At 52.1% G+C, this 18,888-nt stretch overlaps 1 protein-coding gene across 11 annotated transcripts in view; it reads right to left on the reverse strand.

Moving 5' to 3' along the window:
• Positions 1–17,627, reverse strand: part of DNM2 (dynamin 2) — a 109,057-nt gene extending 91,430 nt beyond the window's left edge. For 10 of the 11 annotated variants that reach the window (XM_050770153.1, XM_050770152.1, XM_050770150.1 and 7 more), the window contains exon 1: positions 17,250–17,593. In XM_050770153.1, the coding sequence (XP_050626110.1) occupies positions 17,250–17,410 (161 nt within the window). In that variant the 5' untranslated portion in view covers positions 17,411–17,593. Of the gene's footprint in view, positions 1–17,249 lie in introns of all 11 variants that reach the window. The other variant, XM_050770144.1, reaches the window with a different exon arrangement.
• Between the last annotated feature and the right edge of the window lie 1,261 nt (positions 17,628–18,888).

The following is an 18,888-nucleotide window of genomic DNA, read 5'->3' on the forward strand; positions in this document are numbered from 1 at the left end:
CACTGCAACCTTGGCCTCTCAGATTCAAGCAATTCTCCTACCTCAGCCTCCCGAGTGACTGGGACTACAGGTGTATACGACCACACTCAGACAATTTTTTGTAGATATCGGGTTTTGATATGTTGGCTAGGCTGGTCTCAAACTCCTGGCCTCAAGTCATCTGCCCACCTTGGCCTCCCAAAGTGCTGGGATTACAGGCATGAGCCACCACAACTGGCCAGGCCTCACTTAATAGTAGTATACCAAGGTTAATTTCATTAGTTCATTTTTTTTTTTTTTTTTTTTTTTTTTTTTAAGATGGAGTCCTGTTTTGTTGTCCAGGCTGAAGTAGAGTGGCATGATCTCAGCTCACTGCAGCCTCCACCTCCCGGGTTTAAGCGGTTCTCCTGCCTCAGCCTCCCAAATAGCTGGGACTACAGGCACATGCCACCACACCTGGCTAATTTTTTGTATTTTTAGTAGAGATGGGATTTTGCTATGTTGGCCAGGCTGGTCTTGAACTCCTGACCTCAGGTGATCCACCTGCCTCGGCCTCCCAGAGTGCTAGGATTACACGCATGAGCCACCATGTCCGGCTTCATTCATTTATTTTTAGAGAAGAGGTTAGGTTCCCCAGGCTGAGCTTTAACTCCTGGACTCAAGCAATCCCCCCGCCTCAGCCTCCTGAGTAGCTAGGTTAATTTCTTGGTTGTTGGCCGGGCGCGGTGGCTCACGCCTGTAATCCCAGCACTTTGGGAGGCCGAGGCGGGCGGATCACAAGGTCAGGAGATCGAGACCACGGTGAAACTCCGTCTCTACTAAAAATTACAAAAAATTAGCCGGGCGCGGTTGTGGGCGCCTGTAGTCCCAGCTACTCAGGAGGCTGAGGCAGGAGAATGGCGTGAACCCGGGAGGCGGAGCTTGCAGTGAGCCGAGATCGCGCCACTGCACTCCAGCCTGGGCTGGGCGACAGAGCGAGACTCCGTCTCAAAAAAAAAAAAAAAAAAAATTTCTTGGTTGTAAGAAATGTAAAATTATGGCCGGGCGCGGTGGCTCAAGCCTGTAATCCCAGCACTTTGGGAGGCCGAGACGGGCGGATCACGAGGTCGGGAGATCGAGACCATCCTGGCTAACATGGTGAAACCCCGTCTCTACTAAAAAATACAAAAAACTAGCTGGGCGAGGTGGCGGGCGCCTGTAGTCCCAGCTACTCGGGAGGCTGAGGCAGGAGAATGGCGGGAACCCGGGGGGCGGAGCTTGCAGTGAGCTGAGATCCGGCCACTGCACTCCAGCCTGGGCGGCAGAGCGAGACTCCGTCTCAAAAAAAAAAAAAAAAGAAAAGAAATGTAAAATTAGACGACACTGATGAAGGATGTACAGGAGCTCTCTGTATTATCTTTGTACTTTCTGTAAATTTGAAACTTATTTATCTTCTCTAAATCTAAAATTATTTCTAGGCAGGGCGTTGTGGCTCGTGCTTACAATCCCAACACGTTGAGAGGCTGAGGCAGGCAGATTACCTGAGCTCAGGAGTTCAAGACCAACTGGGCAACATGGCGAAACCCTGTCTCTACCGAAAATACAAAAAATTAGCCGGCCATTGTGGTGCACACCTGTGGTCCCAGCTACTTGGGAGGCTGTGGCGGGAGGATCGTTTGAGCCTGGGATGGGGAGGTTGCAGTGAGCCGACATCACGCCACTGCACTCCAACCTGGGTGAAAGAGTGGGACCCCGTTTCCGGCCGGGCGTGGTGGCTCACGCCTGTAATCCCAGCACTTTGGGAGGCCGAGGCGGGCGGATCACAAGGTCAGGAGATCGAGACCACGGTGAAACCCCGTCTCTACTAAAAATACAAAAAAATAGCCGGGCGAGGTGGCGGGCGCCTGTAGTCCCAGCTACTCAGGAGGCTGAGGCAGGAGAATGGCGTAAACCCAGGAGGCGGAGCTTGCAGTGAGCCGAGATCGCGCCACTGCACTCCAGCCTGGGCGACAGAGCGAGACTCCGTCTCAAAAAAAAAAAAAAAAAAAAAAAAAAAAAAAAAAAAAAAAAAAAAAGAGTGGGACCCCGTTTCCAAAAAAAAAATTATTCCAAAATAAAAAGTGTATTAAAAACAAAACAGCCCAGGCGTGGTGGCTCACGCCTGTAATCCCAGCACTTGGGGAGGCCAAGGCAGGCGAATCACTCAGGGTCAGGAGTTCAAGACTAGCCTGGCCAACATGGTGAAACCCCATCTCTACTAAAAATAAAAAAAATTAGCCAGGCATGGTGTAGATGCCTGTAATCCCAGCTACTCGGGAGGCTGAGGCAGGAGAATCGCTTGAACCCAGGAGGCGAGGTTGCAGTGAGCCGAGATCGCACCATTGCACTCCAGCTTGGAGGACAAGAGCAAGACTTGGTCTCAAAAAAAAAAAAAAAAAAAAAAAAAAAGAGAAAACAAAAGCCAAACACCCTTGGAGGCACTAAATATAGCAGGGACTTGGTGCAAGACTGTCACATTCTGTTGAGACTTTGGACTGTGGAGCGGGAGTGTTTGTTGCTAGACTTACAGGCTCACTGGTTGGATGAGTAGGGGGTAGTCACACCTAGAAATATTTAAAAAAAAAAAAAAAATCTGGCAAGAGCCACACACTGCTAGAGGTTGTTCCCCTGCAAAGGACAGCCTTACTCTGTGCAATTCCAGACAGGGTGAACTGTTTTGTTTTTTGTGTGTTTTTTTTTTTTTTTTTTACAACGAGTAAACAGTTGAATAACTCCTTTAACAGAAAAGAGTTTAAAAATCAAGCTGGTGCAGGCCGGGTGTGGTGGCTCATGCCTGTAATCCCAGCACTCTGGGAGGCCGAGGCGGGTGGATCACCTGAGGTCAGGAGTTCAAGACCAGCCTGGCTATGGTGAAAATCCGTCTCTACTAAAAATACAAAAAATTAGCCAGGCGTGGTGGTGCGCACCTATAATCCTAGCTACTCGGGAGGTTGAGGCAGGAGAATCGCTTGAACCCAGGAGACGGAGGTTGCAGTGAGCCGAGATTGCACCATTGCACTCCAGCCTGGGCAACAAGAGTGAAACTCTGTCTCAAAAAAAAAAAAAAAAAAAAAAAATCAAGGCTACGCATCAATTTTCACCCAGTGCTAGGAACACATTCCAGGTGGGGCCTTCCCACCTCAGAAAGCAGCCTGCCCTGAGCTTCCCAAGCACTCTGTGTCAGGCCACCAGGGCAGGCACTGCAGACGCTGGGCTTCCGTCTGACTGGCTTCCGCCCAGACGACGGGGAACTCAGTGTTGCAAGACAGAGAGATACATCAACCCAAACCACAGGAAGTCTTCCTCAAGCTGAGCCAGTGGCTTGTGGCCTCTCTCAGTCACTGTCCCCTGATGTTGATGTAGAAAAGAACAAGCTGGGGGCCAGGCACGGTGGCTCACGCCTGTAATCCCAGCACTTTGGGAGGCCGAGGCAGGTGGATCACCTGAGGCCAGGAGTTCGAGACCAGCCTGGCCAAGATGGTGAAACCCCATCTCTACTAAAAATACAAAAAATTAGCCAGGCATGGTGATGCACACCTGTAATCCCAGCTACTCAGGAGGCTGAGGCAGAAGAATCGCTTGAACCCGGGAGGTGGAGGTTGCAGTGAGCTGAGATCATACCATTGTACTCCAGCCTGGGCAACACGGCAAGACTCCATCTCAAAAAAAAGAAAAAAAAGAAAAAAAGAAAAGAACCTGGAAAGGCAGGTTCCTGGTGGCTGCAGAATCCTGGTGGCTGCAGGATCCTGGCTGCGCAGCCAGCTGGGAGGCCTCCCGGGGGTGGAGGCTGCGACCCTCTAGAAGGACCCTGTGTATCCATACAAAAGACAGAGGTCTCATGGCCAGGACAGCTGTGTCCCTCCCTGATCCGCCCTGGGGGCTTCCCCCAGGGCTGGCCTGGTTGTGCCAGGGCGTATCACCCGGCAGGCGGGGTCACCCTGGCTGGGGCTGCTCCTGCCCGCTTGACTGGCCCGCCAGGATCGCAGCCCTAAAAGGCTCTCATCACTGCGAAAGTGTGTCACAGGGCAGGCTCCAAGTAGCTTGCTCCTCCTTCGTCTGGGCGTGGAGGTGTCACCAGGGCCTGGGACAGCGCTGCTGGCCTCTTGTGTACCGCCCCATATGTCTGCAATGGGAGTGGGTTCAGATTTATCCAAAGGAGGTCTCTTGTAACAGAAAGAGCAGTGGTGCTTGCCCCTACCAGGGCCACTGAGCAGCCAGGCAGGAAGCAAAAGTCAGAGGGGGCACCCTGCGGGTTGCCATACAGGGCCTTACACCCTGGAAGGGACGCTGCCGGCCCCACCTTACAGCCCTCAAAGCCAACCCAGAGAGACACCCACGCTGCCCAGCCTCAGGGTCTCAGCCTATTACTGTTATTACTCTTTGTAAAGACAGAGCAAATCTCCACTTGCCACCCTCCTCCAAAGGAAGATGTCCTTGCTTCAGGGTCCCGGCATCCCCAGGCAGGCTGTGAGTCTCCAAAACCAAGACCCAGGGCTGTCCTCTGCCTAGCCCCCTCCGTGACTGTGCACTGAAATTCACTCAATTCTGGTTTTTAGCTATATATATATTTTTTTCAGACAGGGTCTTGCTCTGTCACCCACGCTGGAGTACAATGGCGCAATCTGGGCTCACTGCAACTTCCACCGCTACCCCAGCTCAAGGGATCCTCGCACCTCGGCCTTCCGAGTAGCTGGGAGTACAGGCATATATCACCATGCCCGCTAATTTTTGTATTTTTGGTAGAGACGAGGTCTCATCATGTTGCCCAGGCTGGTTCAAACTCCTGAGCTCAAGCCATGTTGCCTCAGCCTCCCATAGTGCTGGGATTACAGGCGTGAGTCACCACTTCCGGTCTTTAGCTACTTTCATTCAACAAATATATGCACATGGCTGGGTGAAGTGGTTCATGTCTGCAATCCCAGCACTTTGGGGGGCCAACGTGAAAGGATCGCATGAGCCCAGGAGTTTGAGACCAGCCTTGGCAACATAAAGAAACCCCATCTGTACAAAATATTATAAACATTAGTTGGGCATGGTGGCATGTGGTTTTTGTCCCAGGTACTCAGGAGCCTGAGGCAGGAGGATGGCTTGAACCCAGGATGTTGAGGCAGTGAGCTATGACTGTGCCATTGCACTCCAGCCTAGGTGACAGAGTAAGACCTGTTTCAAAAAAAAAAAAAAAAGCACCACCCATAATAGTGCCACATATTCTCTATAGGTACCAGCATGTACCTAAGTACAGAAGCACCAGAGGGGTCTGGCTAGATATACCCTGAAGTGACCATGGTGCTCCCAGGCGGAGCTGGAGGAAGGGATGGGCTGGGCAGTGTGCTCTTCCTCACCTGTAATGGTTTCCCTTTTCCCAAGAACACTATCTCCACGCTCTACTTGTGTAATTCAAATTTAGAAAAGTCGGCATTCCACGGGCAGCGTCCAAACTCTCATGTGCCTACTGGTCCTTTGCAGTCTGCAGTGGGCACTCAGCTGGTCGGGCCTCTGCACCTGCTGTTTCCCTGGCTTTCGATGCTGTTCCCCCAAGTCCTGGCGGGGCTATTCCACTGCAGGACACCCATCCCAACAAGCCCCACGTGAAGCAGCCCCCTAGTCATTCCCCCACCCAATGCAGTACAGGACAAACCGCTTCTCACGCTTCAGAATATTTTTGTTTGTGTTTTTTTTGAGATGGAACTTCGCTCTTGTTGCCCAGGCTGGAGGGCAGTGGCGTGATCTCGGCTCACTGCAACCTCTGCCTCCCGGGTTCAAGAGATTCTCCTACCTCAGCCTCCTGAGTAGCTGGCATTACAGGCGCCCGCCACCACGCTCGGCTAATTTTTTGTATTTTTAGTAGAGACAGGGTTTCATCATGTTGGCCAGGGTGATCTCAAACTCCCACCTCAGCCTCCCAAAGTGTTGGGATTACAGGTGTGAGCCACCATGTACAGCCTTTTTTTTTTTTTTTTTTTTTTTTTTGTCACCAGGTCTTGCTGTTACCCAGGCTGGAGCGCAGTGATGCAATCATAGCTCAATGTAACCGTGAATTCCTGAGCTCAGGAGATCCTCCCACCTCAGCCTGCTAAGTAGCTGGGACAAGAGACACGTACCACCCTGCTCAGCTAATTTTTGTATTTTGGTAGAGATGGGGTTTCGCCATGCTGGTCAGGCTGGTCTCAGACTCCTGGCTTCAAGTGATCTGCCCGCCTTGGCCTCCCAAAGTGCTGGAATTACAGGCGTGAGCCCCTGCGCCTGCCCCAGAATGTTCTTGCTCATTTAACTGTTCACCTGTCCTGTCCGTACCAGTCCCTGTTGGTTCCCCATCAACTGGTGTAGAGTGGTTGCTACTTACAACACGCCGGTTGGACACACAACCAACAACCTCGATGCATCCCCAAAGCCACAAGTTGCTCGCTCGCTCCCTCTGTAATCTCGGCCCAGCCCTCAGATACAAATGCCATGGTGTTCACCATAGCCCTGCTCTCAAGAGCCAGGCCCACACCTTCCCACCCCTGAGGCCCCCAGATGTTTGGCTCTAGAGGACCCACATCCAGTTCAATTTCCAGCTCCTGTGTCCTCCCCACTGTGTGACTTCAGGCCAGTCTCCCTCTCTGGCCTCAGTTTCTCTACCTATAAAGCAGGGATGCTAAGAGCAGCAGCTGCCACCCCTGGGCAGAGAGGACACTGGTCAGATTTTGCACATGTAGCACATGGTGATTCTCCATAAACATTGGCTCTTAAATGTCCAGCAGCAGATGAAACTGAAACAGTCATCCAGCTCCTGGTTCAAGCTACGGGTGACGCCACAGGGGAAAATTTCCCACCGCCCAGCAGGGACCTAGTTACCAACATTCACAGAAACCCAAAATGCACCCGGAAACAGGCGTCTTTCCTCTCTTTGCAGTCCTGCTTCAGACGCAGGACCACATTTTCCCTTTATTCAGATTGCAGCTAATGCCCTATAAATATCTCATTATTGGCTTGGATTTTTCCAAAGCTTTAACACAATAAGGGCTTAATTACAGCATGTAGTTGGCAACCCCAGTAAATTACGGTTTACATGATGTTCTCACTTTTTTTCAGCAGTCGAGGAGCCTATAATTTCAGCATTTTCATTCAAATCGGGCAGAAGTTTGCCAGATGTGGCTCTGAGCCAAATACAAATGCTGAGAGAGAGCGAGAGCGAGACAGGGTTCCATTCAAAGGCCAGCCTCTACCCCCTAAGCCAACTCTGAATACTCTAAATCTAATCTAGGCCGGGTGCCATGGCTCATGCCTGTAATCCCAGCACTTTGGGAAGCTGAGGCAAGAGAATCACTTGAGCCCAGGGGTTTGAGACTAGCCTGGGCAAAAAATAACGAGACCCCACCTCTACAAAAAATTTATTAAAATTAGCTGGGGGCAGTGGCGCACACCTGTGGTCCCAGCTACTTGGGAGGTTGAAGTGGGAAGATCACTTGAGCCCGGGAAGTTGAGGTTGCTGTGAGCTATGATCAAGCCACTGTATTTCAGCCTGGGCAACAGAGTGAGACCCCGTCTTGAAAAGAAAAGAAAAGAAAAGAGAAAGGGAAAAAAAAAAAGAAAAGAAAACCTCCTCTCTAAATCTAGAACTGTCCCCAAGGCCATCTTCCGTCCACAACCAGAAACAATCCACGTTATTGCCAGGGGATTTCAATGTTATGAACCTATCAAGGGCCGTTATCCCTCAATAAGTAGCTCTGAGAAAGCACTTGGACAGCCTAGAGCGAACCTTTGGAGAAATCTGTCTTCCTGATTATAAACCTAATCCCCAAACCAGCAAAAACAGACCAAGAATCACATGGGGAGACAATTCACATGTGGGGTTAGGGCAGAGTATGTCTTTCCGGTCTTTTCACTGAGCAAATACAAACAATTGTTTTAAACAAGACAGGATCCCACAGCCCATTTCATCTGGTACCTAACAGGTCTTGTGCAGCTTTCTGGGTCACTAAAGATTCTTCTAGATCCCTCTGAGTAGCGAGTTGATAGTTGGTTGTCTGGACAAGCTTATCTGGCCAAATCCTCTAACATTGGGCTTTTTTTTTTTTTTTTTTTTTTTTTTTTTTTTTTTTTTTTTTGAGACAGTCTCGCTCTGTTGCCTAGGCTGGAGTGCAGCAGCGCAATCTTGGCTCACCGCAACCTCCATCCCCCAGGTTCAAGCAATTCTCCTGCCTCAGCCTCCCGAATAGCTGGGATTACAGGTGCCTGCCACCACGCCCAGCTAATTTTTGTATTCTTAGTAGAGATGAGGTTTCACCATGTTGGCCAGGCTGGTCTCGGACTCCTGACCTCAAGTCATCCGATGCTGGGCATTTTTTCTCCCAATTTCTCACCACCATACACAAAATGGGTGTACATAACTCTCACAGCCAATTATTTGTTTGCAGCCATGATTCCCACTTAGAAAGGAACCAGGAACAACCTCTGGTCGATATTTCAGGATCTGGGGAACAGGGCGTGCCTGCGTGTCCCGGTCCTGGCTCTATCCCCAGAGCTAGAACACTGCCTGCACTGATAAGCGCTCCATTTATATCAACAGAGTAATGATGAGTTCCTTCTCTTTAAGGAAAAAGAAACTAAGGCCAGGTTCGGTGGCTCACACCTGTAATCCCACCACTTTGGGAGGACAAGGCAGGAGGATTGCTTGGGTCCAGTAGTTTGACACCAGATTGAGGAACAAATTAAGACCCTGTCTCTGCAAAACAAAAACAAAAAAAAATTTTTTCTTTTTTTTTTTTTGAGACAGAGTCTCACTCTATCTCCAAGCTGGAGTGCAGTGGCGCGATTTCGGCTCGCTGCAACCTCTGCCTCCTGGGTTCAAGCGATTCTCCTGCCTCAGCCTCCTGAGCAGCTGGGACTACAGGTGAGCGCCACCACGCTCTACTAATTTTTGGAGTTTTAGTAGTGACAGGGTTCCACCATGTTGGCCAGGATGGTCTCGATCTTCTGACTTCGTGATCTGCCCGCCTCGGCCTCCCAAAGTGCTGGGATTACAGGCGTGAGCCACCACGCCTGATCAGAGGGGGTACATTTTAAATAGGGAAATTGGTGACATTTGAGCAGAGCCTTGAAGGAGGCAACGAAGCAACCTCTGGAGACTGGGGAAGAGAATCCAGTGCAAAGGTCCTGATGTGGGAGGATGCCCGGAGGCCAGTTTAGCAGCCAGTGGAGGGAGATCAGATCTGGGAGGTATTAGGGTGGAACCAGGACTCTAGGAACACTGGGGGCAAGGGAGGCCGTCTGAGCAGAGGGAAGGAAAGCTAGTGGCGCTGCTACTGTCCCTCTGGACCTGGTCAAGCTGAGGGCTCTCTCCTTGGATTTCCAGCTTTAACTCAATTTTCTCAGTGAGCAGACTCCAAAGGCATGTAGGCACCCCGTGCCATTTTTCTTTTAATAAGAAGCAGCTATGCTGGGGATACTAGCATTTCCAGCTGCGTTTTTATTTGGCCTTTGGTGATGTGTCCCTCCAGGGAGAAGTGGACGAGCCGCGGGGACACTGCCTGTGCCTCAGTGGGTGCCGCACCCGTGCACATCGGATGCCCGTTGGCTCCTGTCCCTGACAGATGGAGGGGCACGTGATGTGCTCCTTGGGCTGATTTATCGCTTTAACGGATCTTATTAGTTTAGAGTCACCTGGAAATGACGTCTTCTGTTTCCAGTGACTTTCCTTTTGGATAAAGACAAATTGCTTCTTGAAAAGGCCACACATGGCCGGGTGCGGTGGCTCACACCTGTAATCCCAGCATTTTGGGAGGCTGAGGCAGGCAGACCACAAGGCTGGGAGTTAGAGACCAGCATGGGCAACATAGTGAATCCCTATCTCTACTAAAAATACAAAAATTAGCCAGGTGTGGTGGCGCATGCCTTTAGTCCCAGCTACCTGGGAGGCTGAGGCAGGAGAATCACTTGAACCCAGAAGGCGGAGTTTGCAGTAAGCGGAGATCACGCCATTGTACTCCAGCCTGGGGGACAGAGTGAGACTCTGTCCCAAAAAAGAAAAAAGGACCATGCAAGGCTCGGTCAGGGGGGTCTGCAGTGCTGGGCCTGCTGGAATTGGTACAGTCCAGAGGCATCTTTGGGAATATGCAAGGCTTGGTGCTGCCACACACTAAAAGAGTGACCTCACTTCTCTGGGCCTCAGTTTCCTCATGTGGAAAATGGGAACATGGTGGTCTCTGCCTCCTGGGAGTGGACTGAGAATCACACAGCAAATCGTTGTGAAACAGGCAGCATTTGTGATCTCGCAGATTGGCTCTTGTCTCCTTTTATCTGGGATCAGGACTCTGATGACAGTTGTAGGTTTCTTTTCTCTTGCTCTGTCCCCCAGACTGGAGTACAGTGGCATAATCATGGCTCACTGCAGCCTCCAACTCCTGGGCTCAAGTGATCCTCTTACCTGAGTCTCTTGAGTAGCTGGGACCACAGGCGTGAGCCACCACACCCTGCTAATTACAAAAATATTTTTCAGCAGGGCACGGTGGCTCACACCTGTATCCCAACACTTTGGGAGGCCGAGGCGGGTGGATCACGAGGTCAGGAGATGGAGACCATCCTGGCTAACACGGTGAAACCCTGTCTCTACTAAAAATACAAAAAAATTAGCTGGGCATGGTGGCGGGCGCCTGTAGTCCCAGCTACTCAGGAGGCTGAGGCAGGAGAATGGCGTGAACCCGGGAGGCAGAGCTTGCAGTGAGCCGAGATCGCACCACTGCACTCCAGCCTGAGAGACAGAGCGAGACTCTGTCTCAAAAATAATAAAAAAATAAAATAAAATAAAATGTACCCCCTCCAACTGTGATCTCTCCCTCATCCTGCTCCCTGATCCTTTTTTCCATCATACTTATCACCTTCAACCATGTTTCTCCTTTTTTTTTTTTTTGAGAGGGAGTCTCGCTGTGTCACCCAGGCTGGAGTGCAGTGGACGGATCTCAGCTCACTGCAAGCTCCGCCTCCCAGGTTCACTCCATTCTCCTGCCTCAGCCTCCCGAGTAGCTGGGACTACAGGCGCCCGCCACCTTGCCCGGCTAATTTTTTTGTATTTTTACTAGAGACAAGGTTTCACCATGTTAGCCACGATGGTCTCGATCTTCTGACCTTGTGATCTGCCCGCCTCGGCCTCCCAAAGTGCTGGGATTACAGGCATGAGCCACCGCACCCAGCAATTTTTTTTTTTTTTTTTTGAGACGAGGTCTCGCTCTTTTGCCCAGGCTGGAAGACAGTAGCATGATCAGAGCTCACTGCGGCCTTTAAATCCCAGGCTCAATCCATCCTCTGGCCTCAGCCTCCTGAGTAGCTGGGACTACAGGTGTCACCATGCCCAGCTAATGTTTTTTAATTTTTGTAGAGACGGGGTCTTACTATGTTGCCCAGGCTGGTCTCCAACGACTGGGCTCAAGTGATCCTCCCGCCTGGATCCCAAAGAGCTGAGATTGTGGGCCTCAGCCACTGAGCAGCCCATGTTTCTCCTTTATCTGCTTCCTACTCCAGGGCAGGAGTTCTGGTAACTTGCTCAGGGCCATGTCCAGGCACACAGCAAAAGTGCTCAGGAAACATTTTTCAATGAAGAAACAACACCTAATGTTGTAAGCACTTCTTTCTTCTATGCCAAGCACTCCAAACTGTCTCACTTAATCCCTATTCAAGAAAGGGAAAGAAGTGCTATTATAATTCGTATTTTAAAGAAGAGGGGGCTTGGCGCTGCGGCTTAACGCCTGTAGTCCCAACACTTTGGGAGGCCAAGGCAGGAAGATCACTTGAGGTCAGGAGTTTCGGACCAGCCTGGCCAACATGGGGAAACCTCACCCCTATTAAAAATACAAAAATTGGCCGGGCGCGGTGGCTCAAGCCTGTAATCCCAGCACTTTGGGAGGCCGAGGCGGGTGGATCACGAGGTCAGGAGATCGAGACTATCCTGGCTAACATGGTGAAACCCCGTCTCTACTAAAAAAAATACAAAAAACTAGCCAGGCGTGGTGGCGGCCGCCTGTAGTCCCAGCTACTTGGGAGGCTGAGGCGGGAGAACGGCGTGAACCCGGGAGGCGGAGCTTGCAGTGAGCCGAGATCACACCACTGACTGCACTCCAGCCTGGGAGACACAGCGAGACTCCGTCTCAAAAAAAAAAAAAAAAAAAAAAAAAACAAAATTGGCCAGGCGCGGTGGCTCACGCCTGTAATGCCAGCACTTTGGGAGGCCGAGGCGGGCGGATCACGAGGTCAGGAGATCGAGACCATCCTGGCTAACATGGTGAAACCCCGTCTCTACAAAAAATACAAAAAATTAGCTGGGCGTGGTGGCAGGTAGTCCCAGACACTTGGGAGGCTGAGGCAGGAGAATGGCACGAACCCAGGAGGCGGAGCTTGCAGTGAGCCGAGATCACGCCACTGCACTCCAGCCTGGGCAACAGAGCAAGACTCAGTCTCAAAAAGAAAACAAAACAAAACAAAAACAAAAATTAATAGGGCACAGTGGCTCACGCCTATAATCCCAGCATTTTGGCAGACCAAGGCAGGCAGATCACCTGAGGTCGGGAGTTCAAGACCAGCCTGACCAACATGGAAAAACCCCACCTGTACTAAAAATACAAAATTAGTCGGGTGTGGTGGCTCATGCCTGTAATCCCAGCTACTCAGAAGGCTGAGGCAGGAGAATGGCTTGAAACTGGGAGGGGAGGTTGCAGTAAGCCAAGATCACACCATTGCACTCCAGCCTGAGCAACAAGAGTGAAACTCCATCTCAAAAAAAATTAAAAAAAAATTAGCTAGGTGTGGTGGCTCATGACTGTAGTCCCAGCTACTCAGGAGGCTGAGGCAGGAGAATCGCTTGAACTCAGGAGGCGAGACTGCAGTGAGCTGAGATCGCACCATTGCACTCCAGCCTGGGCAACAAAGCCAGACTCTGTCTCAAAAAAAAAATAAATAAAAGAAAGAAAGGGAAAGAAGCGCTATAATAACTTGTATTTTAACAAAGGGGAGGCCGGGCGCGGTGGCTCAAGCCTGTAATCCCAGCACTTTGGGAGGCCGAGGCGGGCGGATCACAAGGTCAGGAGATCGAGACCACAGTGAAACCCCGTCTCTACTAAAAATACAAAAAATTAGCCGGGCGCGGTGGCGGGTGCCTGTAGTCCCAGCTACTCAGGAGGCTGAGGCAGGAGAATGGCGGGAACCCGGGAGGCGGAGCTTGCAGTGAGCCGAGATCGCGCCACTGCACTCCAGCCTGGGCAACAGCGTGAGACTCCGTCTCAAAAAAAAAAAAAAAAAAAAAAAAAAACAAAGGGGAGACTGGGCGCAGTGGCTCACACCTTTTTATTTAATTCAAAAAATAAAAATAAAGTGGAGGGACTGAGTCCCCTGCCCAAGGTTTCACAGGTATGCAATGACTGGCACCAGGTGACTTTACCTGCCCTGTGAGTTGAAACAGATCAATCAGATCTGTCAGCAGCCCTATTTCCTAGCTGAGGAAACTGAGGCTCGCAGAGGTAAACCTCACAGGACCAGGCCCATCCTATGCAATTGGAGCTGGAGGCCTCGGCCTCTTCCTGCCCTTCTCTGGCTCAGGTGTGGTGGCTCGTGACTGTAGTCCCAGCTACTCGGGAGGCTTGGGTGGGGGAATGCCTGAGGCCTTCTCTCTGGCCAGCCCCTGAGGCTAAATGACAAGGGTCCCTCCTTTCTCCTTAGGGTCAAAGTTCTATCTGCTGGTGCAGGGCAGACAAGCCAGGGGTCTCAAACTCAAAGGTTCTAGGGTCAGGAGGCTCCAAGCAAATACGAACTAGGCCTGGGTAAGTGCTAGGGAGTAGTGGGGACTGTGGCAGCTGGAGTGGCCACTCTTAGTCTTATGGGACAGTGACTGCTGCTTCTGAAATCGAAGTCATTAGTGCCACAAAGGTCAAAGGCTCAGCAAGGCCAGGTAATACTGATTACAACAACAGCAACCATGCCTATAAGACCCATGCACTCGACATGCATCACCCATCCAGGCCCCAGGGTACCAGTTACCACCCTCAGCTTACGGAAAAGGAATCTGAGGCCCAGAACACCAAATCCACGTGGCCGAGTCGCACAGCCAAACGTGGTGGAACCAGGCCTTAGGCCCACAGCTTGTGCACCACAACTCCAAACTCTATAGATCTGAGTGTCTCAGCACCACAAGAAATCCAGATATTGACTAGAAATCTAACATTGGAAAACCTTATTAAAAACAAAAGCTACGCAGGTAAAACAAAAGACCCAGCAGGCAGGCCTTGGCCCTCAGAGCCAGTGATCTGGACCTCCAGCTACAGGGCTGAACCAACTGGGCTGTTCCCACTCGGACCACATCCTTAGAAAATCCAGGCTCGGCGCAATGGCTCACACCTGTAACCCTAGTGCTTTTAGAGGCAGAGGCGGGAGGATCGCTTGAGCCTAGGAGTTCGAGGCTGCAGTGAGCTAGGACTGCACCCCTCCACTCCAACCTCGGCAACAAAGAGAGACCCTATCTCTTACCAAAAAAAAAAAAAAAAAAAAAAGTAAGCCTTGTTTGAGCCCGTCATACCCAAAGAGAAGCCTTTTTTTATGCCGCCCTCATAAGGCTTAAGTGTGTAACATGAAAGCACTTTCATTCTGGTTAGCTTTTGTCACTGACAGCAAAGGAACCAGCCAGATAAACAACAACAGCCCTATCCATGTAGACCTACTATGTGCCAGGCACTGCATTAGGTAAGCACTTCCTTTTCTTTTCTTTTTTTTGAAACAGGATCTGGTTCTGTCACCCAGGCTGGAGGGTAATGGTGCGATCACAGCTCACTGCAGTCTGGACATCCTGGGCTCAAGCAATCCTCCCAGGGCCAGCCTCGTGAGTTGCTTGGACTACAGGTGTGGGACTACTACCCTACCTGGCTACTTGTTTTATTTTTTTGTAGAATGGTGTCTTGTCATGTTACCCAGGCTGGTCTTGAACTCCTGGGGCCCGACCTGGTGGCTCACGCCTGTAATCCCAGCACTTTGGGAGGCCAAGGCGAGAGGATCACTTGAGGTAAGGAGTTCGAGACCGGCCTGGCCAACATGGTGAAACCCCGTCTCTACTAAAAATACAAAAATTAGTTGGGCATGGTAGTGGACGCCTGTAATCCCAGCTACTCGGGAGGCTGAGGCAGGAGAATCACCTGAACCCGGGAGGCAGAGGTTGCAGTGAGCCGAGATCATGCCACTGCACTCCAGCCTGGGAGACAGAGCGAGACTCTGTCTCAAAAAAAAAAAAAAAAAAAAAAAAAAAAAAAAAAAAACTTGTTTAGGAGTGTCAACCAAGACTTAGAGAAGCCAAGACAACCTGTGCAAGGTCACAAGGCATGTGAAAGAGACAGAGCTTTGCAAACACTGTGGTAAGACAGAAGGCAATGAGCCAGAGACAAGGTAGCAAAGGAGGAAATTCGTGCTGCTGGGAGGAAAGCCCCAAGGCTCTGGGATAGCAGACACAAGGCTTTACGCCAGCCTGGTGGCCTTGGGTGAACACAGTCCCTTCTAAGCCTCCCAGCTCAGCTAACGTGGGGATGGTAACACAGCCTCCACCCCACTCCTTACTTGGGATTCAAGATGTTGAATCAAGAAAAACATTATCCCTTGACACTGATAAAAACAATAACAGGCCGGGCGCGGTGGCTCAAGCCTGTAATCCCAGCACTTTGGGAGGCCGAGATGGGCGGATCACGAGGTCAGGAGATCGAGAGACGATCCCGGCTAACACGGTGAAACCCCGTCTCTACTAAAAAATACAAAAAAATAGCCGGGCGAGGTGGCGGGCGCCTGTAGTCCCAGCTACTCGGGAGGCTGAGGCAGGAGAATGGCGTAAACCCGGGAGGCGGAGCTTGCAGTGAGCTGAGATCCGGCCACTGCACTCCAGCCTGGGTGACAGAGCAAGACTCCGTCTCAAAAAAAAAAAAAAAAAAAAAAAAAAAAAACAATAACAATGACAATAATGACAGGAGGAGGATGTTATCATTTGGCAGCCACACCACTACAAATGAGTAGTTCCTGGAATGGAGAAGTGGCCGCCCATCTGGGAGACAAGAAAGGCAAGAGGGGTTGGTGGGAGGGAGAGGTGGCTGCACGGGCTGTTCTCATTCATTTGCTTCCTGAATCCTGGAAACAGCCCAGAGAGTGGAGTCTGCCCACTGGACAGATGGGCACACCGCGGCTTCTCAGGGCTGTCCAGAGAAGGCTACATCCCAGGGCTAGCCACTGAGGCCTGGTCACGCGAGAAGCCCCTTCCCAGGCTCCAAAGGAGGGCCCCCAATTGGCAGGCTGTAGCTGGGAGGCGGGCCCTGTGTTCTAGCACCCTGAAAGGAATCCTGAAGTAAGGTACCCCCAGGGTCCTCCTTCTAGCTGACAGGGGAAGTAGGGTTCAAACCTCATCCTTCAGCTGTATTCTCCCCTCTACCCTCCTGCCACCCACTTCCAGAGGCGCTGGGCCAGACACTCAGGGGTAGTCATGCGCAGAACAGGAGATGGCCAGACAGACAGAAGAATGACGGAAGAGAGGACCAGCTCTAGGCAGGGACTAAGCTCTAAGAGTAAGCCTGAGAGAATCAAACAGGGTCCCCTAGGAGTCAGCTAGCCAGTCAGACAGTGGAGGCCAGCTGGTGTCACCCAACAGAGGGACTGCTCAGTGTTAAAGTCTGTGAGGGGCACGGATGGGCGGCCAGACAGCAGAGGTCACCCTTTACAGCTAGCCAGACAGCAGGGGGCTGCCAGGTGGGACTGGACAGATGGACAACCAAATGGTTGTGGCAGGGAGGCTTGCCCAGGACAGAGAGACAGCCAACCAGATGGCGGGGGCAGCTCCAGATACAAGAACAAGCCAGCCAGACCGCAGGGGTCGCCCCAGTAGATATCTAGATGGCCGGTTTCACCTCTGATAAACAGCCCGAAAGAGCAGAAGAGGGATCTACCCCAGACCCACGGGCAACCAGACGGCAGAGTTCACCCACGAAAGCTGGGACCAGATGGACCGCAGGATTCCAGCACACCTCCGGTCCTACGGCCCCCCGGCCCATGACACCGCCCCTGGGGCCCAGGCCCGCTCCCGAGCCCCTGCAGGGAGTCCTCTGCCCAGGGCGTCCCACAGGGCCCGCCTCCCCGACCCCGTCCGGTTCCCCGCCGCCGGCACGCAAGCGCCGCAGTTACGCCGGCGGCGCAGGGAGCGCCATTCCCGGTCCGCCCTCCGCGCCCTAGGCCGCCGCCCGCCCGCGATCCCTGCCGCGCCCGCTTACCGGCCCACGAAGTTCTCCAGCACCGAGCTCTTGCCGGCGCTCTGGCCGCCCACCACAGCGATCTGCGGCAGGTCCAGGTGGCAGCTCTGGCCGATGGAGCTGAAGGCGTCCTGCAGCTTGTTGACCAGCGGGATCAGCTCTTCCATCCCGCGGTTGCCCATGGCGCCGGCGGCCCCCGGCCCGAGCGCCCTGCGCTCCCCGCCGCCGCCGACCCTCAACGACCTGGCCCCGCGGCGTCTGTAGCCGTTGCTCTCCGCCCGCCCGGGCCTCGGCAAGACGCCCGCTCCCGGCTCGGCCTCACGGTCGCCGCCTCATCCGGTTCTCAGGCTACACCCAACCCAAGCGACCTCCCGCCCCGGCCCCAGGGCTGCGCACAAATCACTCGCGCCGCACGCGATTGGCCTGCTGCGCCGCCACTCGGGCACACTAGCCAATAAAAACGAGGCACAAGCCAATGGTTGAGTAAACCTTCCCCCTGAGGACCGTCTTGCTGGTTTATTGGACAAAAGAACCGTCACTGTTGTGCAAAAGCCAATAGCGGCAGAAAGCAAGTTGTCAAGCGAGGAAGGAGGTGTTTCAGAAAAATGCACTTTGGCTCCGCCCATTGGCGAGGTTACACCATCTTATTGGCAGGCAGACGTGCCAGTCGACAATGTGGACCAATGATGTTAGGGATTGAGCTACTACCTAGTTCCCTAAGAATTTCCCATTGGTTCATATAAATATCACTTCGTTGCTCCAGCCAACCAGGCAAAAGAGGGCGGGGTGTAACATCCGAATCTTCACTATGATTGAGAACCATATCTGTCAATCAGAAAAACTCGCGTTCTTCCCCTGTGATTGTTGGATGTCTGCAACAGTCTTCTGAAGTACAGGATAGGTCCCACCGTACTCGCTCAAGGGCGACACCTCGTGGTGGGATCCGATGTCTCGATTTTTGAGTTTCCTGGCTCTGGGGAAAACTACAAGTCCCAGAACGCATCTCAGTGCCCAGACTGCAAACCAACTCTGGGACCAGGGTCCCAATGCACTCTGTAAATGGGTAAGGCCAAGTCATTGCTTCCTAGAGACAGAACGCAGTAAAATCACTCCTCCTCCACGCCTTTGCAAATACTGTGCCCTTTCTGCTCACGCCCGATCTTGACGCCGCTAACGCTCCAAAGTTTTTTCCCCGGCTTCTTCAACTTTAGCAGAGCATGAATCTTTTTTCTTTTCTCTTTTTGAGACAGGGTTTCACTCTGTCACCCAGGCTAGAGTGCAGTGGCGCGATCTTGGCTCACTGCAACCTCTGCCTCCCCAGTTCAAGCAATTCTCCTGCCTCAGCCTCCCGAATAGCTGGGATTACAGGTGCACGCCACCACACCCAGCTAATTTTGTATTTTTAGTAGACAGAAAGGGTTTCACCATATTGGCCAGGCTGGTCTCGAATGCCTGGCCTCAAGTGATCTGCCCATCTTGGCCTCCCAAAGTGTTGGGATTACAGGCGTGAGTCACCGCGTCTAGCCAATGAATCTTCCTTTCCTAGAGACTGGGTCTTGCTCTGTTGCCCAGGCTGGAGTGCAGTAGTGGACTCATAGCTCAATTCAACAAGCACTTGGGCTCAAACGATCCTCCCGCCTCAGCGTCCCAAGTAGCTGGA

The sequence above is a fragment of the Macaca thibetana genome, chromosome 19 (genome assembly GCF_024542745.1).
Source record: "Macaca thibetana thibetana isolate TM-01 chromosome 19, ASM2454274v1, whole genome shotgun sequence".
Lineage (NCBI taxonomy): Eukaryota > Metazoa > Chordata > Mammalia > Primates > Cercopithecidae > Macaca > Macaca thibetana.